The 15,739-nt window shown below is 54.1% G+C and overlaps 1 protein-coding gene across 1 annotated transcript; it reads right to left on the reverse strand.

The window, feature by feature from the left end:
- Positions 1-693: 693 nt before the first annotated feature.
- UBE2Z (ubiquitin conjugating enzyme E2 Z) lies at positions 694-15,499 on the reverse strand. Its single transcript, XM_042914841.1, has 7 exons — positions 15,068-15,499; positions 12,984-13,056; positions 10,857-11,044; positions 8,673-8,784; positions 5,664-5,776; positions 5,135-5,225; positions 694-2,760 (listed from the first exon to the last, which is right to left on the reverse strand). Exons 1-7 carry the CDS (start codon positions 15,382-15,384, stop codon positions 2,590-2,592), a joined length of 1,065 nt encoding a protein of 354 aa, XP_042770775.1. The 5' UTR covers positions 15,385-15,499; the 3' UTR covers positions 694-2,589.
- Between the last annotated feature and the right edge of the window lie 240 nt (positions 15,500-15,739).

Below are 15,739 nucleotides of genomic sequence, written 5' to 3' on the forward strand. Positions count from 1 at the left end.
GAAAAGCCAGAGCTAGGTCCACTCCCATCAGACCCCCTCACTTTCCCGTATCCTGGCTGCACACGGCACGAGGCGGCATTTCGCGAAGTTTTCTCCCCACGCCTGTGGTCAGCCAGGAGGAAAAGCCTCTGCGCCGGAAAGCAGGGGCCTTGTTTACCCAGTAGGGACAGGGGTGTGGGGCGGAGGCTGCGTGAAGCAGCGTCTCCACAGTCTCGGAACGCTGGGCTCCTGAGGGCTGGTTGAGTGCCAGAAAACAGAAAACCCAGTGGTTTGGATTATCCCGAAAGTGGACACCCTATCCTTACCAAGGGACACTCGGGCCAAGCCCAGGTGCCCAGACTCGAGGCCTGCCCGTCCTTGTAGGACCTGCATCTCTCTGGAAGCAGCCGAGGCCAAGGTGGCACTCCTCTCCTTGGCGGCCCGAGGGGGGCTCACAAAACGCTCTTCTCCTTCTGGTAGGTGGGAAACTGGTCACCAGCAGCCCTGCATCCACCCAGGTCACGTAGCCGGGAGCTTCCAGCTTCCAGACGGTTCACTGACCGCTTTCTTCCTCCCTGATGGTTCCAGACCCAGGGGAGAGGTGTGGTTGTCGAGGAGACCCACGCTCCCTTCACGCAAACCCTCCCACACCCACAGGCGCTTCCTCCTTCTGCCAAAACAAACTTTATTGCACCAAAAAGAAAAAAAAAAACAAAAAACAAAAAACTTCATTTATGTACAGTCAGATATAAAGACATCTCTTTGACTCCTGTGCATATATTTCCTCAACTCAAGATTAGGGCGTAAAAGTCGGGCCGGTATGCCAGACATGCTCTGCCCATGGCAGGGCCAAGGAGAGGATTGTCACTTGAAAGTGGGAACACTTAAAATGGATGACAGACGACCACTGGACCAACAGACCAAGGGCATTCTTCTAAGCCCTGCGCTAGCTCTGGGAATGGAAGAGGGAAATGGGAAGCAGGGTCCCTCTTTTGAGTCTCGTTAAGAGACTCGGCCTTCGGTATCCAAGATAAACTTCCGTTCCCCAAGCCCACGTCCTGTCCAGTTTCTCAGCTTCCTGCCCTCCCAAGTAGGACATTCTCCTTTGTGCCCGACCCCCCCCCCCCCCCGAACTCCCCCAGGGAAGTCCCACCACGACCCCCAGGCAGCCGCCTCCACGGCAGCGGGCGGGGCAGGTACGCCGTCTCCTCTCCCCTCTCCCTTCTCCCTTCCACGTGGCTGGATGCTGCCTGAGGCCCTGCGTCACATGGGTCACCGACACCCCACTGGGAGCCTTAACGGGAAGAATCCGGAAAATATGGGGCGAACACACCAAAAAGGGGAAGGCTGGATTCCCTCAACGCCCAGTACCACGGGGCACCTAAAGCCCATTTTTCCGAGCCAACCGGCTAAAGAATCACCGTAGCTAGATACAGACAGAGAAGCGACACAGCCAGGGGACACCCCTTAGAGCCAGCGGCAGAGCAGCCGGGAGGGAGAGGGAGGGGAGTGGCGAGAAGGGGAGCCCAGAGTCCCAGCCATCCCCCCCCCCGCCCCCCCGCCATTGCCTACCTTGCTCCCCACAGGTTCCTGGGCATTGAAGTTGAGGCGGGGGGCGGGGGGCGGTGGCGCGGGAGGGGCTGGGGTGAAAATACACAAGGACAGCCAAACGGAAACGCAACAGGACGAGCATCAGTCTCCCCGCCGCACCCCGCCCTCAGAAGTGCCCTCGTCGTGGCTACTAGCCTTTTTGAAAATCTGTAAGAAACTATTCTATGTAGTGGCTCCAATCCCATATACACAGCAGCTGGCTGTGTGGGGAACTTCTCAAATCAGTGATTGCGGGAACAAAATCAGCCTCTCAGGGTGCCTGTGCGGGCTTTTAACCAAGACTCGGTTCGGTCCCGGGGCCAGTCCCCTTCTGTCTTCAAACCGGGAAGGGGCGCGGGAATGCGGGGCAGAGGAGAAAGGTGCTCAGGTGCTAGGTAAAGCTTACTGATCAGCAGCCTAGACTCCACCACTGTTCCTTCTCTTTGGTCTGTCTAGAACAGTGACTATAAATTAGGAAACACAAAATTATGCTGGCCCATGAGAAGTAGTGGGAGAAGAGAGGCAGGGGGGAAAAGGGCGCTGGGAAGCCCTGCTTCGAGACTGCAGACAGACAGACAACCACCCAGACTGCGTAAGTGTCACAGACAGCCCCCCCCCTCCCCAAAGCTCCCTTCCAGATAACCCCATACGTCGCGTGGGCACACTCCCTCTTGGAATTACAGCCTGTCTCCCACCTATCCCTAAGGAGCCGGCCCTGTGGAGAGGTGTGTCGGTTGCCGTGTTTTTGCCAGGGGCCCTCGCCCCGGGTGCTCCTGCATAGGTACCTGGGCCCCTGCTATGGGATGAACATGGCCCCGGATGCTCGAGAGCCAGGGAGGTCAGATCAGGAACGGCCTCCCCGCTCCCACACCCTGGGATCCGAGCTTGCTCGGTTCTTGCCATCTTGCAGGATGACGTCACGTCTGGAGGGAGATACACACTGCCTCTCCGTCCCTGGGGTGGGGGGGAAGGGACTTTGCCGGGACTCTTGAGTGGGGGAAGGGGAGAAGGGAGCAGGGTCTAAACCCTCAGGCTCCCGTGCAGGTCTGTCTCTGTCCCAGACGAACTGCTATCAGAGTCCATTTCGGCGTTCTCATTATGGAGCCTCTCCAGCACTTTCTGACGAATCAGTCCCAGGCGCATCAAGAGGGACTGGTAGTCAAAGTGGCCACGCTTCTCTCCAAAAGGGTCCTGTGGGGGAAAGGAGACAAGCGGGATGGAAGATTCGAGTCTGGACAGCTCACCCTAGAGACAGCAGCTCCGGGCCCACGCGGGACGCCCGCTCCGCTTCGGAGTCCCGGGAGCGGAGGAGGGCGTCGCACCGACGGGGGCCAACAGCGGACGACATGACACAGGACTAGTTCAGGAACGTTATGGCGGGTGAACCACCCCAGACAGGTCCGGCTGGGGCCAACGTGAAAACGTACTTTTGTTCCCTGAAAGCAAGCCACTATGCGGGAGGTCAGAGGAAAGGCGAGGTAGATAAGGAACAGAAATTGAAGACCAGAACCGTAATCATGAAGCGTGCCTGGGTTGGTTTTCAATTCACTTCACAAAAACCACACGAGAGAAGAGTTATCCTCCTTTCCCACACTCAACAAAGGGGAACTTGCTTTTCCAACGTCACAGGCAGGTCGAGAACTCAGGAGCTCTGACTTCCAGATTAAGCACCCGTGCACTCTTCCACGGAGACCTGTCACCACCTTCCTGTCCAGGTTTCTGGGCATGACTCCAGGGCCACCCAGCTCAATCCTAGATCAAAGATCTCCAAACACTCTGCAGAGAGGGGTTCACGGTCCCGAGAGTCTCGAGAAGAACTATGGTTGGAGCGGAGGGCATAAACAAAAGGAATTTAAAATGCCACAGAGAGGACACGGCGGCCAAGCAGCGGGGCCGGGGTTCAGGCGAGGGGACCGCCTTCCCCGAGAGTCCCGAAAAGCCAGCCGGTTTTCCCCTCACATTCTGCTTCTCGCACACAAACGCCTTCCACACTCTTACCCACACGTCACCCTCAGGGTCAGGGGCCAGGGAACACAGATCACAGTCCCCGGGGCGCCAGCGCGTTGCCACTTACGAGGGTTACGCTCCGCCAGGGCTGGACGCCACACTCCCTCTGAGGCGGTCAATTTTTCAAATCTTCCCTTTTTCATCCCGGGCTCCAGAGCCACCCACTTCCCTCCTCCCCAGACGCTGCTCCTCCCTCTCCTTCTCTCATCACGAGTTATTTTTCCTCCACAGGGTGAACGATGGAAATGCTTTTAAATACCAGCACTAAGGGTTCCTGAAACCATGGGAGGAAGCACCTCCCATGTCCTCTAAAAACGGGGTTGGGAAACAAGTTAACCCTGAGCCGCCCCTGCCCTCTGAGGTTGTTTCGTTTTGTTTGTTCAAGTAATCTCTACACCCAACGCTGGGGCTCAAACTTCCAACCCTGAGATCGAGTCGCACATCCTACCCACTGAGCCAGCCAGGCGCCCCTGCCCTGTGAGTCTGCACATGGCAGGTGGGTGGAAAGTCCGTGAAGGAAGGAAAGGGACACCGCCATTTCTAAGCAGCAGCGGAGGAAAGAAGACATTCACCCCTGCGGCTGGTGGCGAGGACCGGGCGGGGGAAAAGGCTCAGAACGAGCTGGGGAGGGACCTCAAGGACATGTCAGTCACTTACCCAAGTCAGCAGGATTCTAAAGCAAGATGGCCAGTAAATGACCCAAAAGACACAAGACCTGGTCCTCGGGAGAGCACGAGTCTCGTCCTCTTAACAACCGGGTTTTTTAATATTTGAGACCATTTACAATTTGGTTTAGTAAGAATCTCCTCTTGAAAACAAGTCTAAACTCTGCATTCTTTTTTTTTTTTTTAAAGGAGTTTTAAAGTTTATTTTAAGAAAGAGAGAGAGCACGTGAGAGAGTGCACTTGAGAGAGAGGGAGGGAGGGAGAGAGAGGGAGGGAATCCCAAGCGGGTTCCGCACTGTCAGCACTGAGCCTGACTCGGCGCTCGATCTCACTAACCCAGAGATCTTGACCTGAGCCGACGGAAGCCTAACCGGAAGCCTAACCGACTGAGCCACCCAGGCGCCCCTAAGCGCTGCATTCTTATTGCAAGTGGAAAGTACGTTTCCCCGGTAGAGGCAGAGACTACACAAGGGCTTGCTATCTTTTGCCACGGGAACCCTCCAACCCACAGCGCCACACATCCGACGCTTCCCGCGGCCTCGTTCTCTGAGCACCCCTCTGACCTAGGGACCGAACTCCAATAGGGGATTCGCCCTTGTAATCGCGGAGATTCCCAGAAGGCCGAAAGCTCTCGCGTTTGAAAAGACTACTACGAAGGGAAGGCATTCCAGACGAGCAAGCAGGACGGTTCGGACTCTACTAGGCCAAGAACGGAGAAGCGATGCCGCGTGTCTCAGGCAAGGCAGTCTCCTCTCTGGGCCGCAGCCGCTCAAACTGGACCAAGCTGCTCTCGGCTCTGACTTCTGAGAGCCGCGGGCGCTATCCTTGCCGGGGCGGGGGGCTTACAGGGTCTGCGGGAAGGCGTCTGGAGTCAGTGGCAGGGGCTGCGTTACCTGCATAGTCTGGCCCTGAAGGTGCAGCCGATCTTTGCAAGCCACCTCATAGAAGTCGTAATACTCCAGGAAGGACTTCTCCATCACCCCTCTGGAAAAGAGGCAGAGAAGCGGACGTGAGGAACACGGCGGGGGAGGGCTCCCCCCTTCGTCACCTAGCCTCGCTGCCAAACCAAGTAAGAGTTCCCGAGCCCGGGTGTGGCATCCTACAGAAATCTTTCGGTGGCAAATGGAAAAAGGAACAGCCGACGGCCCGTGGCTGATTTCTCTCCTACCTTAGGGATGATTCAAGGAGAGTGACTGTTAATACTTTCCCAGCAGGCTCGGCACTCTCCCAGGAAAAGAGAAGCTCTCCGAACTTCCTCTCGAGTAACCCTCGTGCACGAGCCACATCTTTCCTTTTTCCGTATCTCCCCTGGTGCCCAACGCTGGATTCTGCCCCGAAGACTCTCAAAGGTACGAACCAGCTAAACCTCCAAAAACAATACCGAGTACCAAGTGGGTACTGACTCTCCTGACGCATACATACCGTAAAGGTTCAGGGCAGGGACACTTTCCTTCCATCATGTCGCAGACCGCCACTCTGATGGTCTCATGCCGAATACATTCATTGTAATTTTTGCTGTCTCCTGGATGCCTCTCCTGCAACGTTAACAGATACCAGAGTATCCAAGTACAAAATTTAGGCAAAGAGAAAAGTCAACAGGAGGAGACTTCACGATGAGCACGGGGCACGTGACCCACGCAGACGAATCCAGAGAACACCTTTCCGGCTGGGTGGCAGATCCTCGGAGAGCAACCAAGTTTTTATTTTTGGGACCATTCACCTCCCCCGCCACTCGGGCCGATACCCATCCTCCGTTACGGGTCACTCGACCTGTAAGCAGCAACCTAGGTCCGTCACCGTTTTCCTAAGACTGAAACGAGAGGCCCCGGAGGTCGATTCTGTGGGAAAGAAGCACCGGGAGGGATGGTGGCGGGACAAAAAAGGCACACTTATCAGGAGTCTCAGTGAAGAACTCTATAGACACCAGGATGCTTCCCGGTTAACTCCTTTTCAGGTCTGCAGGGATCCCCCATCACTGCACCAACTGATATGAATCTATCGAAGGGGAACTTGAATCTTCCAAAAGAAAACCCCAACTTGGAGAAAGCCGGTACGAGCGCACGGGTATAAATGGAAGGGGGTACGGTTTTCCATCCTCGTAACTCTTCCTCTACTCTTCAACGCTCCTCCTGCCACCAGCCCGGCAATCAGAACCCTGGCCTCTGATTAAAAACCCAGCACGAACAAGAAAGAGATACACACCCTCGGCCCATTGCCACCGTTTCCAAAATGCACCATAGTGAGATCACGGGGGTGCCGTGGGGCGTGTTGAACGTTTTGAGGAGAGCCACAGTAGTCCCCACCTGTCAAACACCACGCAAACTACTAGCTGGCGCTCAGCGGGTCGGTTCTCTGAACCCCAAGCAGGCTCCACGCTGTCAGCACAGAGCCCGACGCGGGGCTCGAACTCACAAACCACGAGATCAGGAACCTGGGGCGAAATCGGGAGTCGGACACTTAACTGACTGAGCCACCCAGGCGTCCCCCCGCGGGTCAGTTCTTTTGTTACCCGCATTATGTTCTTTCTGGTGATACGTTATCTTTGGGACGCTGGACTGTCAGTGACTACTTTGATAAACAGCAAGTAGCACGTGAAAACGGCGGGGAAGACAAATGAGGACAGTGGACCTCATCTGATTCCGAGATCTTCAAAGTTGGGTGGGGCCCAACAAGGGTACTTACTCTTCCTGTCATTAAGCCATTTCAGTCACTTAAGAAAGAAGTTGCTTAGCCTTAAGACTTAAGAAATGGGGGCGCCTGGGTGGCTCAGTCGGTTAAGCATCCAGCTTTGGCTCAGGTCATGATCTCACGGTTTGTGGGTTTGAGCCCCACGTCGGGCTCTGTGCTGACAGCTCGGAGCCCGGAGCCTGCTTCGGATGCAGTGTCTCCCTCTCTCTCTGCCCCTCCCCGACTTGTGCTCTGTCTCTATCAAAAATAAACATATATAAAAAAAAAGACTTAAGAAATGGATCAGCTGGGCACTTCCTTCCTTCTGGGGAGCTGTGAAAAAGCCACCTGGACACCAGGAGGCTGTGAAGTGAGAATGTTTCGGGGTATTAAGAATAAAAGTCACAGGATGCCTGGCTGGGTCGGTCAGCGGAGCGTGCGACTCTTGATCTCAGGGTTGTGAGTTCGAACCCCACAGTGGGTGCAGAGATTACTTAAAAATGAAATCTTAAAAAGAAAAGAAAAGAATCAGTCACCTCTGTTAAATTTCCAAACAAGGAAAGACCTTAAAATCAGCTCCTTGGTTAGTGAGTAAGGCCCTTTTCCATTTCTACCGAAGCCTGAAATCAAATACACTGGAAAGGATGGTTGTGGGAATAACTTTTGTTCATTCTTAAAAGGTACTTCCCTTTGTTCCACATAGTTTAAAACTCAGTTAACTGTTTTAATCACCTAGACAGAATTATAATCTTTGGGGATTATCACTGGAACTCATGAGTTTCTTGTACTCACGAGTAATCCTGGCAGGCAGTTTTAAACAATGGAAGAACGCTGGGTTCCAGGCAAATGCTGGGTTCTACCATGATCTGGGTGTCTTTGTGAAAGTTAATCAACCTCTCCACGTGACCAACACCTCATCTGACAGTGGGGATAACAACAGCTACCCCGAGTAGAGATTAAATGAGATACTATATATAAAAATTCGGCAGTAGCTGGCAAATAGCAAACCTTTGGAAAATACGACTTTCCTCTGCTTTCTCTTCCGTAGCATTGACTAAAATATTCTTTTTTTCCTTTTTTTTTTTTTTTAAGGTTTATTTATTTTGAGAGAGTGCGTGCGCGCACGAGTGGGGGAGGGGCAGAGCAAGAGAGGGAAAGAGAGACTAGAGAGAGAGAGGGAGGGAGGAAGGAAGGGAGGTGGGGTGGGGGAATCTCAGGCAGGCTCTGCACCGCACCGTCAAGGCGGAGCCTGATGCAGCCTGATGCGGGGCTTGAACCCACGAACCGTGAGATCACGACCTGAGCCAAAATCAAGAGTCGGGACGCTTAACCGACCGAACCCCCCAGGCGTCCCTTGACCAAAAAATGCTTGCCCTGGCTAATGACTAGCTCCCGTGGCTCTTTAGGTAATAGCCCTTGGTAACTCCGGGAGTAGGAGTCACTAGGAAGTACCGTAAGGGGGTACTGGAGAATGGACACGTGCAGAAGAACCCACCGGCTGCAAAACAGCCCCCAAAGCAGGCTTAGAATTAATTTCCGGATGACTCCACTCATTCCCACGTTGTAGAGTCACCCAAGTCACGTGGCAAGAACTTGACGGTGTTATCAGGGCTTACGAGGAAAAAAAAGCCATTTTTAAGGAGCCCACGAACCAGCTCCCTTTTCCTCCTATGGTGACAAACAAATAGGACCCCGAAGCAGACCTCTCTGATCTCTTCAAACCCAGTATTCTGCCCACAGTACCGCGCCCCGCCCCGGTCTTACCTGCTCAAAGCCAGGCTCATTGTGATAGGGGTTCTCAGTCATTAGGGACTGGATGGAGATGAGCACAGAGGAGATGCTCTGGGCTGGGCTCCAGGCAGGGCCGGTCCACGTACTGCAAAACACAGCAGAGGGGAGTAGCCGGGTGAGGCCAGCTCGAAGGCCGCCACCGAAAGACTAGCGCACCAGTACCCTGGGGCCTGGCCACACCACAGCACCATCAGTGACTCAACGTTTCTCTTTCACTATTAATGCTCTGGAATTTCCCAGCCTGTCTCACCCTCATTCACCAGAAGTCAGTCAACTGCCTAATCCTCTTATCAAGTGGGACAAAAGAAAAGAGGGTAAAGCAAGCAAGATAACTTTGAAGGGATTTTCATTGGCCTAAGAAAGAAACAGTAACCAGGGAAGGTTCCATTCATCAAAATGAAAGGAATAAGGTAAGAAAACAGCCTCAAAGGCAGTCTAAATGTTAACCTCTGTGGATCTCAGAGCTTCCTTACTTAAGGGTGGCGAAGGAGTCAGGAGGAGACAGAAGCGGAGATACAGGCACAGAGGGGCCTGAAGCCATCTGATTAGAGGCCATGTTGGGGCGGGGGGGGGGGGGGGGTGTTGACGATCAGGGATCCCGTTCTGGATCCAGCCCCCAGAGAGCGTCGAATTCTCTGAAGACTACAGAACGCTGCCAAAGGACAGGAAGGGGGTAAGGGGCATTTCTACACTGCAGAGGGTCTGAAATAATAGAGTTGCAAAGCATCCAGAACAAGACCGGTCCTCTCCTCCACATACGTGACTGCGTATCGGAGGAGGAAGGCAGCTTGGACATGACATTTCTTAGCTCAGCTGGCACCTGATCTGGAGGCCGAACACAACTTAAGCCAGGACAGGCTTGTTCAAGCTGACTGGCCAATCTTCTACCCTATGACGCTTCATGGGAAGAGTTCACAATGTCAAGGTAGCTTCTCCTTTTCTACCCCACCCATTTCTGCCACGTTCACCCTGCCATCTAACTTCCCCTGTTTCTACTGTGGGCTGTTGTTTGTTCAAAACAGTTTTATCCTGGCCTAGCGGAGAACTTCGTACAGAGACGCTGTCACGCACAAATGTCACACGGAAACAACGGAGTGCCTTCACCACTGTGGGCTATATATACCGCTATCCTACCAGCAGAGACAAAAACCCCGATGACATAAAAGATCTCTTTAAGGGCAGCCTCTTTTGAAGGACTTCCTCACTGCCACCATCACAGAACACGTCCCTGGATCTAAGAGATTTAAAAAAAAAAAAAAAAAAAAGAAATCCTGATCTCCAGTTTGATTCAGCTGCCTTCTCCCCCACGCACACTGGGAAACATGCTGGACAAGACAGACATTGCTGGACGAGAGAGAAAACAGTACCGCCGGTTTGGGCAACCTTCCCAACTTCAACCTGTACTTGTTCTCTGCCCTAGGGAAATTCACCCACACGAGAAAGAGCTATCCAGAAGACATTAGAAGATGTTTCCACTCTGAACTGGTAACCCCCAAAGGGCAATGAAAGGGAATGAGTGAGAACTGCACGCAGCAAAATCTCAGTAGCACCCAGACTCAAAATGTTCCTGGAGCTTGTTTCTGACCTGATGTGATTTCCAACCTCGTTTTTCATTCAGCTGTTAACATATCAGAATCATGTTCATCACTACCACCGCCTCCAAAGCCACTCACTGAGAGACTCAGAAACGAGACACCCACAACCTTACATGGCACAGACCCGCGGCCTTTCTCAACCCGTTCGGGAGAGAGGTTAAGCCCTGAGGCCCTAAGGGAGTGGTTCTCAGGCTGGACTGCGCCAGACATCGCCTGGAGGGCTTGGAAGACACGGACTGCTGGGCCCTACCCCTGGAGTTTCTGATGTGCTAAGTCTAGGGTGGAACCCCAGAATCTGCAGGGCTACAAGTTCCCAGGTGCCGCTGGCGCTCAGGGAGAAATCGCTTCGCTGAAGCATCCGTTGTGGGTCATAAATTAACTTCTCTCTTTTGCACCTAGAATGATATACGGTTGTGTACCATCCTGGGGAAAAATGAGGAAACGGTCACTCCAGTCATTTGCTGTGTTCCGTGCTTCAGGCGAGGAACCCTGGTTGATACAGGCTGGCCTGCAGGAATTATTTGCTAACAACCAACTTGGCCACTTAGAAGTCTCCTCTTACCCTAGAATACTCAAGCAGACTTTCCCATTGCGGTAGAAGTTGGGGTTAAACCTCACTGTGTTATTGCCCGTTGTCATCAGTTTGACCCGAGGTGGGTGGATGGGATAGTCGGGCGGACACCGAAACACGAACAGGAAGAAACCCCCTTCATAAGGAGTGTCAAATGGGCCTGTGATCAATGCATGAATCTGCAAAATAAAACCCCATCTCAAAATTGTGAGGTGATGTCCCATCCCAACCCCTCCTGGCTTCCACTCGCTACCCACACCAGAGGCAGGACCTTCATCTGGTATCCATCCTCCATATCCTCACCGTGCAGGCCGAACAGCCTGTCCTCACTCATACCGAGAAGTTATGTCTGGAATTCTGAGAAATCCCACTCCGGTGGAGGGGCGCCTTACTCAGGGATTACGGTTCTAAGGTTAGAGCCCAAGGTGGAGATGGAATCGCGTCAACATCACCCTCCCTCGAGGGTCCCTTAAAACTCCCTCGCGGCGTGCTTTTTGTTTGGGCCTCCCTGATCAGTGTTAGATATACAAATGAAGATGGAACACCGCTGTGGAGTTAAAGTTGGCATGTGTAAAATATTATCCTAGCGTGTTTGATTTTAAGAAACGAATGCATGTTTTCACGGGAGTCCGTCCGTTTGGATCTGCGTAGGTTAAACATGCCTACGAGGCAACTCCACCCTGTTTACGTGGTACAAAGCTGGGCGTGGGGGGTGTAAGATGAATGGAAAAGAGCAGAGGGATTGGTGGCCACAGCACCAGTGGCAGTCACAGCGCAGAGCTGAGGGCTGTGACGGAGGCCGAGGGTGTCTGCTTCCTCCGCATGGGATCAAACCGACTGTGGAGGATGTGGCTCAGGCAGCCTCCAGCTGGGTCAAAGACACACAGAGTAACGGGGAAAACTCAGGGTCCATTTGGAGCCATCAGACCATCCCCAGAAATTTCCCCGATACTGTAGGTTAGTTTAAAAAGGAAAAAAAAAAAAAATCGGCAGCACTTAAAACAGAACGCTAAGCTCTTTTCCTCCGGCCACAATCACTGAATGAGCTTTCCTCTCCTGAAAGGAGGAAAAGGTGAACGGACCCCGTTACATTTCTGTTTCTACAAAGGCTCCTAGGCATTTAGGTTTGCTCAGAATTTTAACAGCAAGACGAAAGAGGCCCTGCAATCCAATGCCTCAGTCCCAACTCTGCGCGGGTGGCACCCCGGATTATCTTTTTGCCCTCAGTCATTTGGAATAACAAGCTCAAATGGCATCAACATGACATCAGTTCTGGGACCCGGGGGACTGGCATAGGAACAGGGACACTTGACTGAGGACAGGATGTCCCAGGAAAAACATTTCCAACCACATAAAAAGAAAAAAAAATCAATTTACAGGGAAACCTATTCAAAACAAAAAAATAGATATACCAACACTAGAATGTCTGAACTTTTAACTGTAAGGGAATGTGAAACTATGGACAGTTTCCTCGATTTAGGAAATCTGATTTCTTCACAACATCAGATCAAGTGAACATTGACTCCCCGGGGTAGAGCACTCAATGACAGAGAGGCCTAGGTATCCATGCCAAGGGAATTTAAGCTTCCTCCATGTTTATGTGGAGGACAAGACAGGAACGGTCTTTGGGATGGAACGGATATTCGACAGTAACCAGTAAGGACAGGAGCCTGAACAAGGCCCTTTAAGCATAAACTGCTTACTCAGGCTCGCCCCATCCCAACCTTCTCCGCATCTGATTTACAGCACCCTACTTAAAAGCCAAGAGTGGCAGGATGGGGAAGAACTGGGTAGTTAAAAGGAACAGGGTGATCATATCATTTATCAGCCAAACTGGAGCATTTTTGAGAGTGAAAGAGTGTCCTGACAATAGTCAGGCTGGGACAAGAGGCATCAACAGGGATTTTCCAAGCCAGACCGACTGGCACCCAAATAAAAGACACCTGTTCAAGTCTCTGCTCCACCTCACCGGGTGACCTTGGGCAAGCCACGGACTCTCTTGGGATCTCGATTTATTCATTTCTGTAATCAGAGGTGTGGGCTGGATACTCTTTTAGGCTCTTCCAACTTTCTGGGCCCAATTTCCCAGTAGCCCCCGACCCCTTCCGAGTTACATACCTTAGTCATGTCAACAGTATCAGGAACAACGAACATTCCTGGAGGAGGCTCCTTATAAATGGACATGATATCCCTGTATAACACCAAGAGGAGGTGGGGAAGGGAGTGAGGGAAAGGAGAAAAAAGGGGAATCCCTTGAGCAGAACAGTTGTTATCACCTCAATGAGGCCAGGGTTCGAGAAAGTGGTGCTTGGTACCACAAATGTCTGCACTGTCTCGCTGGCTGAGAAACCTCAGCTGAGTACTCGTCAGGCAAGCAGAGAGCGGAATTATTATCAAAAGGGCATTGTTTCCTCAGGGGGAGGGGGAAAAAAAAATCAGAGATCCCAATGGCATCAGATGTCACCCTGGAAAAGCCACATCCCATTTACTCTCTCTTCCTCCCACAGGGCAATTCATTCACTCCCCACCTCCGAGATTCCCAGGTACTACCGCTGAATGCTAAATGAAGAGTGCTCAGTAGCTGGGAAGACATCACCAACTCCACTAAGAAACGAATGCTGTAAACCATACAGCGGACCGTTGTTGGCAAGGGGATTGTAGGAAGCAAGTGAGCTAGCGAGGGGCAGTAATGGTCTGCCTGCCCAGGAGTCCAAGGCGGGGGGGGGGGGGGGGGGAGATCTCTTCAGACTGGAGGGGGGTGGAACGGGAGGGGGAGGAGGACCCTCTGAAATAGCCGAGAATCTCACACCGGGAAGGAGAGAAGGACACGCAGCGGCTGCTGTAGACGGGAGGATTTGTAGGGTGGATTGCACAACCTAGAATGCATCAGCCGTCAGCAAGGGTCTAAAGGACATTCTAGGTGGGAAAAGCCTGGGGACTTGCTAGGGTACATAGGGACATCAAGGGCAAACAAGTGACAGAGCAGAGGGGAAACAGTACTGGCGCAACTCACAGGTAAGTCGGGGATGGAAGACTGTATAGGAGTAGAGAGGGGGGTGCTGAGGTTCTGAAGTTAGAGGTGGCAACCCGGATGGAGCTGGCATGGCACTGGGCCAGACACTTCACACACAGCGGGCTGCTCAATTTTATCACCACCTTGAAAGGTAGGTAGAGACACGGGAAGGGACTCCGAGCGTGGGGGATGGGACTACCCAGGGGAGGATGGCTGCAGTGGGGGGTACGGGGAGAGGAAGAGGCTGGTCATCAAGAAACAGGTCTCAGGATTAGAAGCAGCTAAAAAGCATTACTCTTTTCCTATGCAGTAAACACTACGCCAAGCATTTTTGCAAAAAAACATTATCTATTAAATGATAGGATCTAAGGTCAGTCACCCAAGAAACAGGCACAGAAAGGACTTGGGCCTTTGTTCCTATATTTGAGCAGGGTGGATTTGCTTCGGAAAAGTAAACCAGATGACCCAGAGGGAAAAACACAAGAAAGTCCTGAGTGGGATATTACAAGCCAGAGTGAGACTCGGGTGGGGGGAGAAAGCGTGCGTTTCCTGGAACAGGTGTGAGAGCGGACAGCTTCGGGGTTCTGCAGAAGTGATTCAAGGGGAGACTGCGGGTACGTGAGGGAAGCGATCCAGACTTGGGGAGAGGGTCTGAAGAGATGGGGAATAAAAAGAAAGGTTGGCCTCGAGTCTGAAGCCAAGGAAAGCAAGCCGTGTTACAAACGGGGCTCCGGAGGAGACGACGCGGGGGTGGGGGGGGGGGGGGACGATGGGTGGGGCCTCCGGGCAGCATCTAGCGAGGCTGGGGTGGGGAAGGGGGGAGAGAGGCGGCGCGGAAGACGGGAGGGGGTGTTGCTGAAGCGCGAAAGGGTCGGGTTTCGGGCGGGAGGTATGGGGGAGGGTATGGGGCACAGAGACGAAGGGCTCTAGGGAGGGAGCCGAGGGGCGGGGTCGGACCTGGGCACTCGAGGAGGGGTTTGGTACGTGTGGAGCTGCGGGCGGGGGAAGAGGGGACTTGGATCGCGACGTTCCGGGCTGGCAAGACGTGGGCCTTGGAGCTGGGCCGCCGCGAGGGAAGCGCGGAGGCAGCGGGCGGCGGGGCGGGGAGGGGGGGGTAGTGGGTAAAAGCGGGGGCGGGGAAGGTCGAGCCCCGGAGCTCGGGGCTGGGGGAGGAAAAACCCCGGCTCACCGCTTGATCCGAAGTAGACACTGCGGCGCGGTTCGCTCGCCGTCCCAGTCGGAGCTGAGTGTGGGGTCCCAGTGGCTAAGCAGCGCGGCCCCGTGGGCAGCGGCCGAGGGCGGGAGCCCGGGCAGCGGAGCCAGGCCGCTCCCCGGCCCCCCGGCCCCGCCCGCCGCCGCCGCCGCCGCCCACACATCCGGCAGGAAAGGCGGCCCGAACCCGCTGCCGCTAACGCCAACAACACCGGCGACGCCGCTCGCCCCGGGGCCTGCCGCCCCGGCGCCCGCCGTCGCCGTCGCCGCCTCCTCAGTTGGACTCTCCGCCATCGCTGCTTCGCTTCCGGGACTGCTCGGCAGCACGTCCGCCGACCAGAGCGGCCGCTGCTCCCTCCCGCTCCCGCACCACCGAGAGCCGGGCCAGAGTGTCCCCACCCTCCGCTTCCACAGCCCGGGCGGCGCTGGCTCCGCCCACCCCCGCCCGACCAGCGAGAGGCGTTCTGCAAGAGCGTCCACCCACGGTCCTCCAGGGCGAGAGGGGGTGGGAGCGAGCCGGCTCCGCCAGGGCTACGGGCCTGCGTCGGTCCCCCGCTTTGTGGGAGGAGGATCTGAGGCGTGCCGGGACGTCGAGGTGCGGCCGAGAGCCCAGTGCCGTGGAATATTTTATTTTCAAGTGTGATAAGAG

Source organism: Panthera leo, chromosome E1, assembly GCF_018350215.1.
Source record: "Panthera leo isolate Ple1 chromosome E1, P.leo_Ple1_pat1.1, whole genome shotgun sequence".
Classification (NCBI taxonomy): Eukaryota; Metazoa; Chordata; class Mammalia; order Carnivora; family Felidae; genus Panthera; species Panthera leo.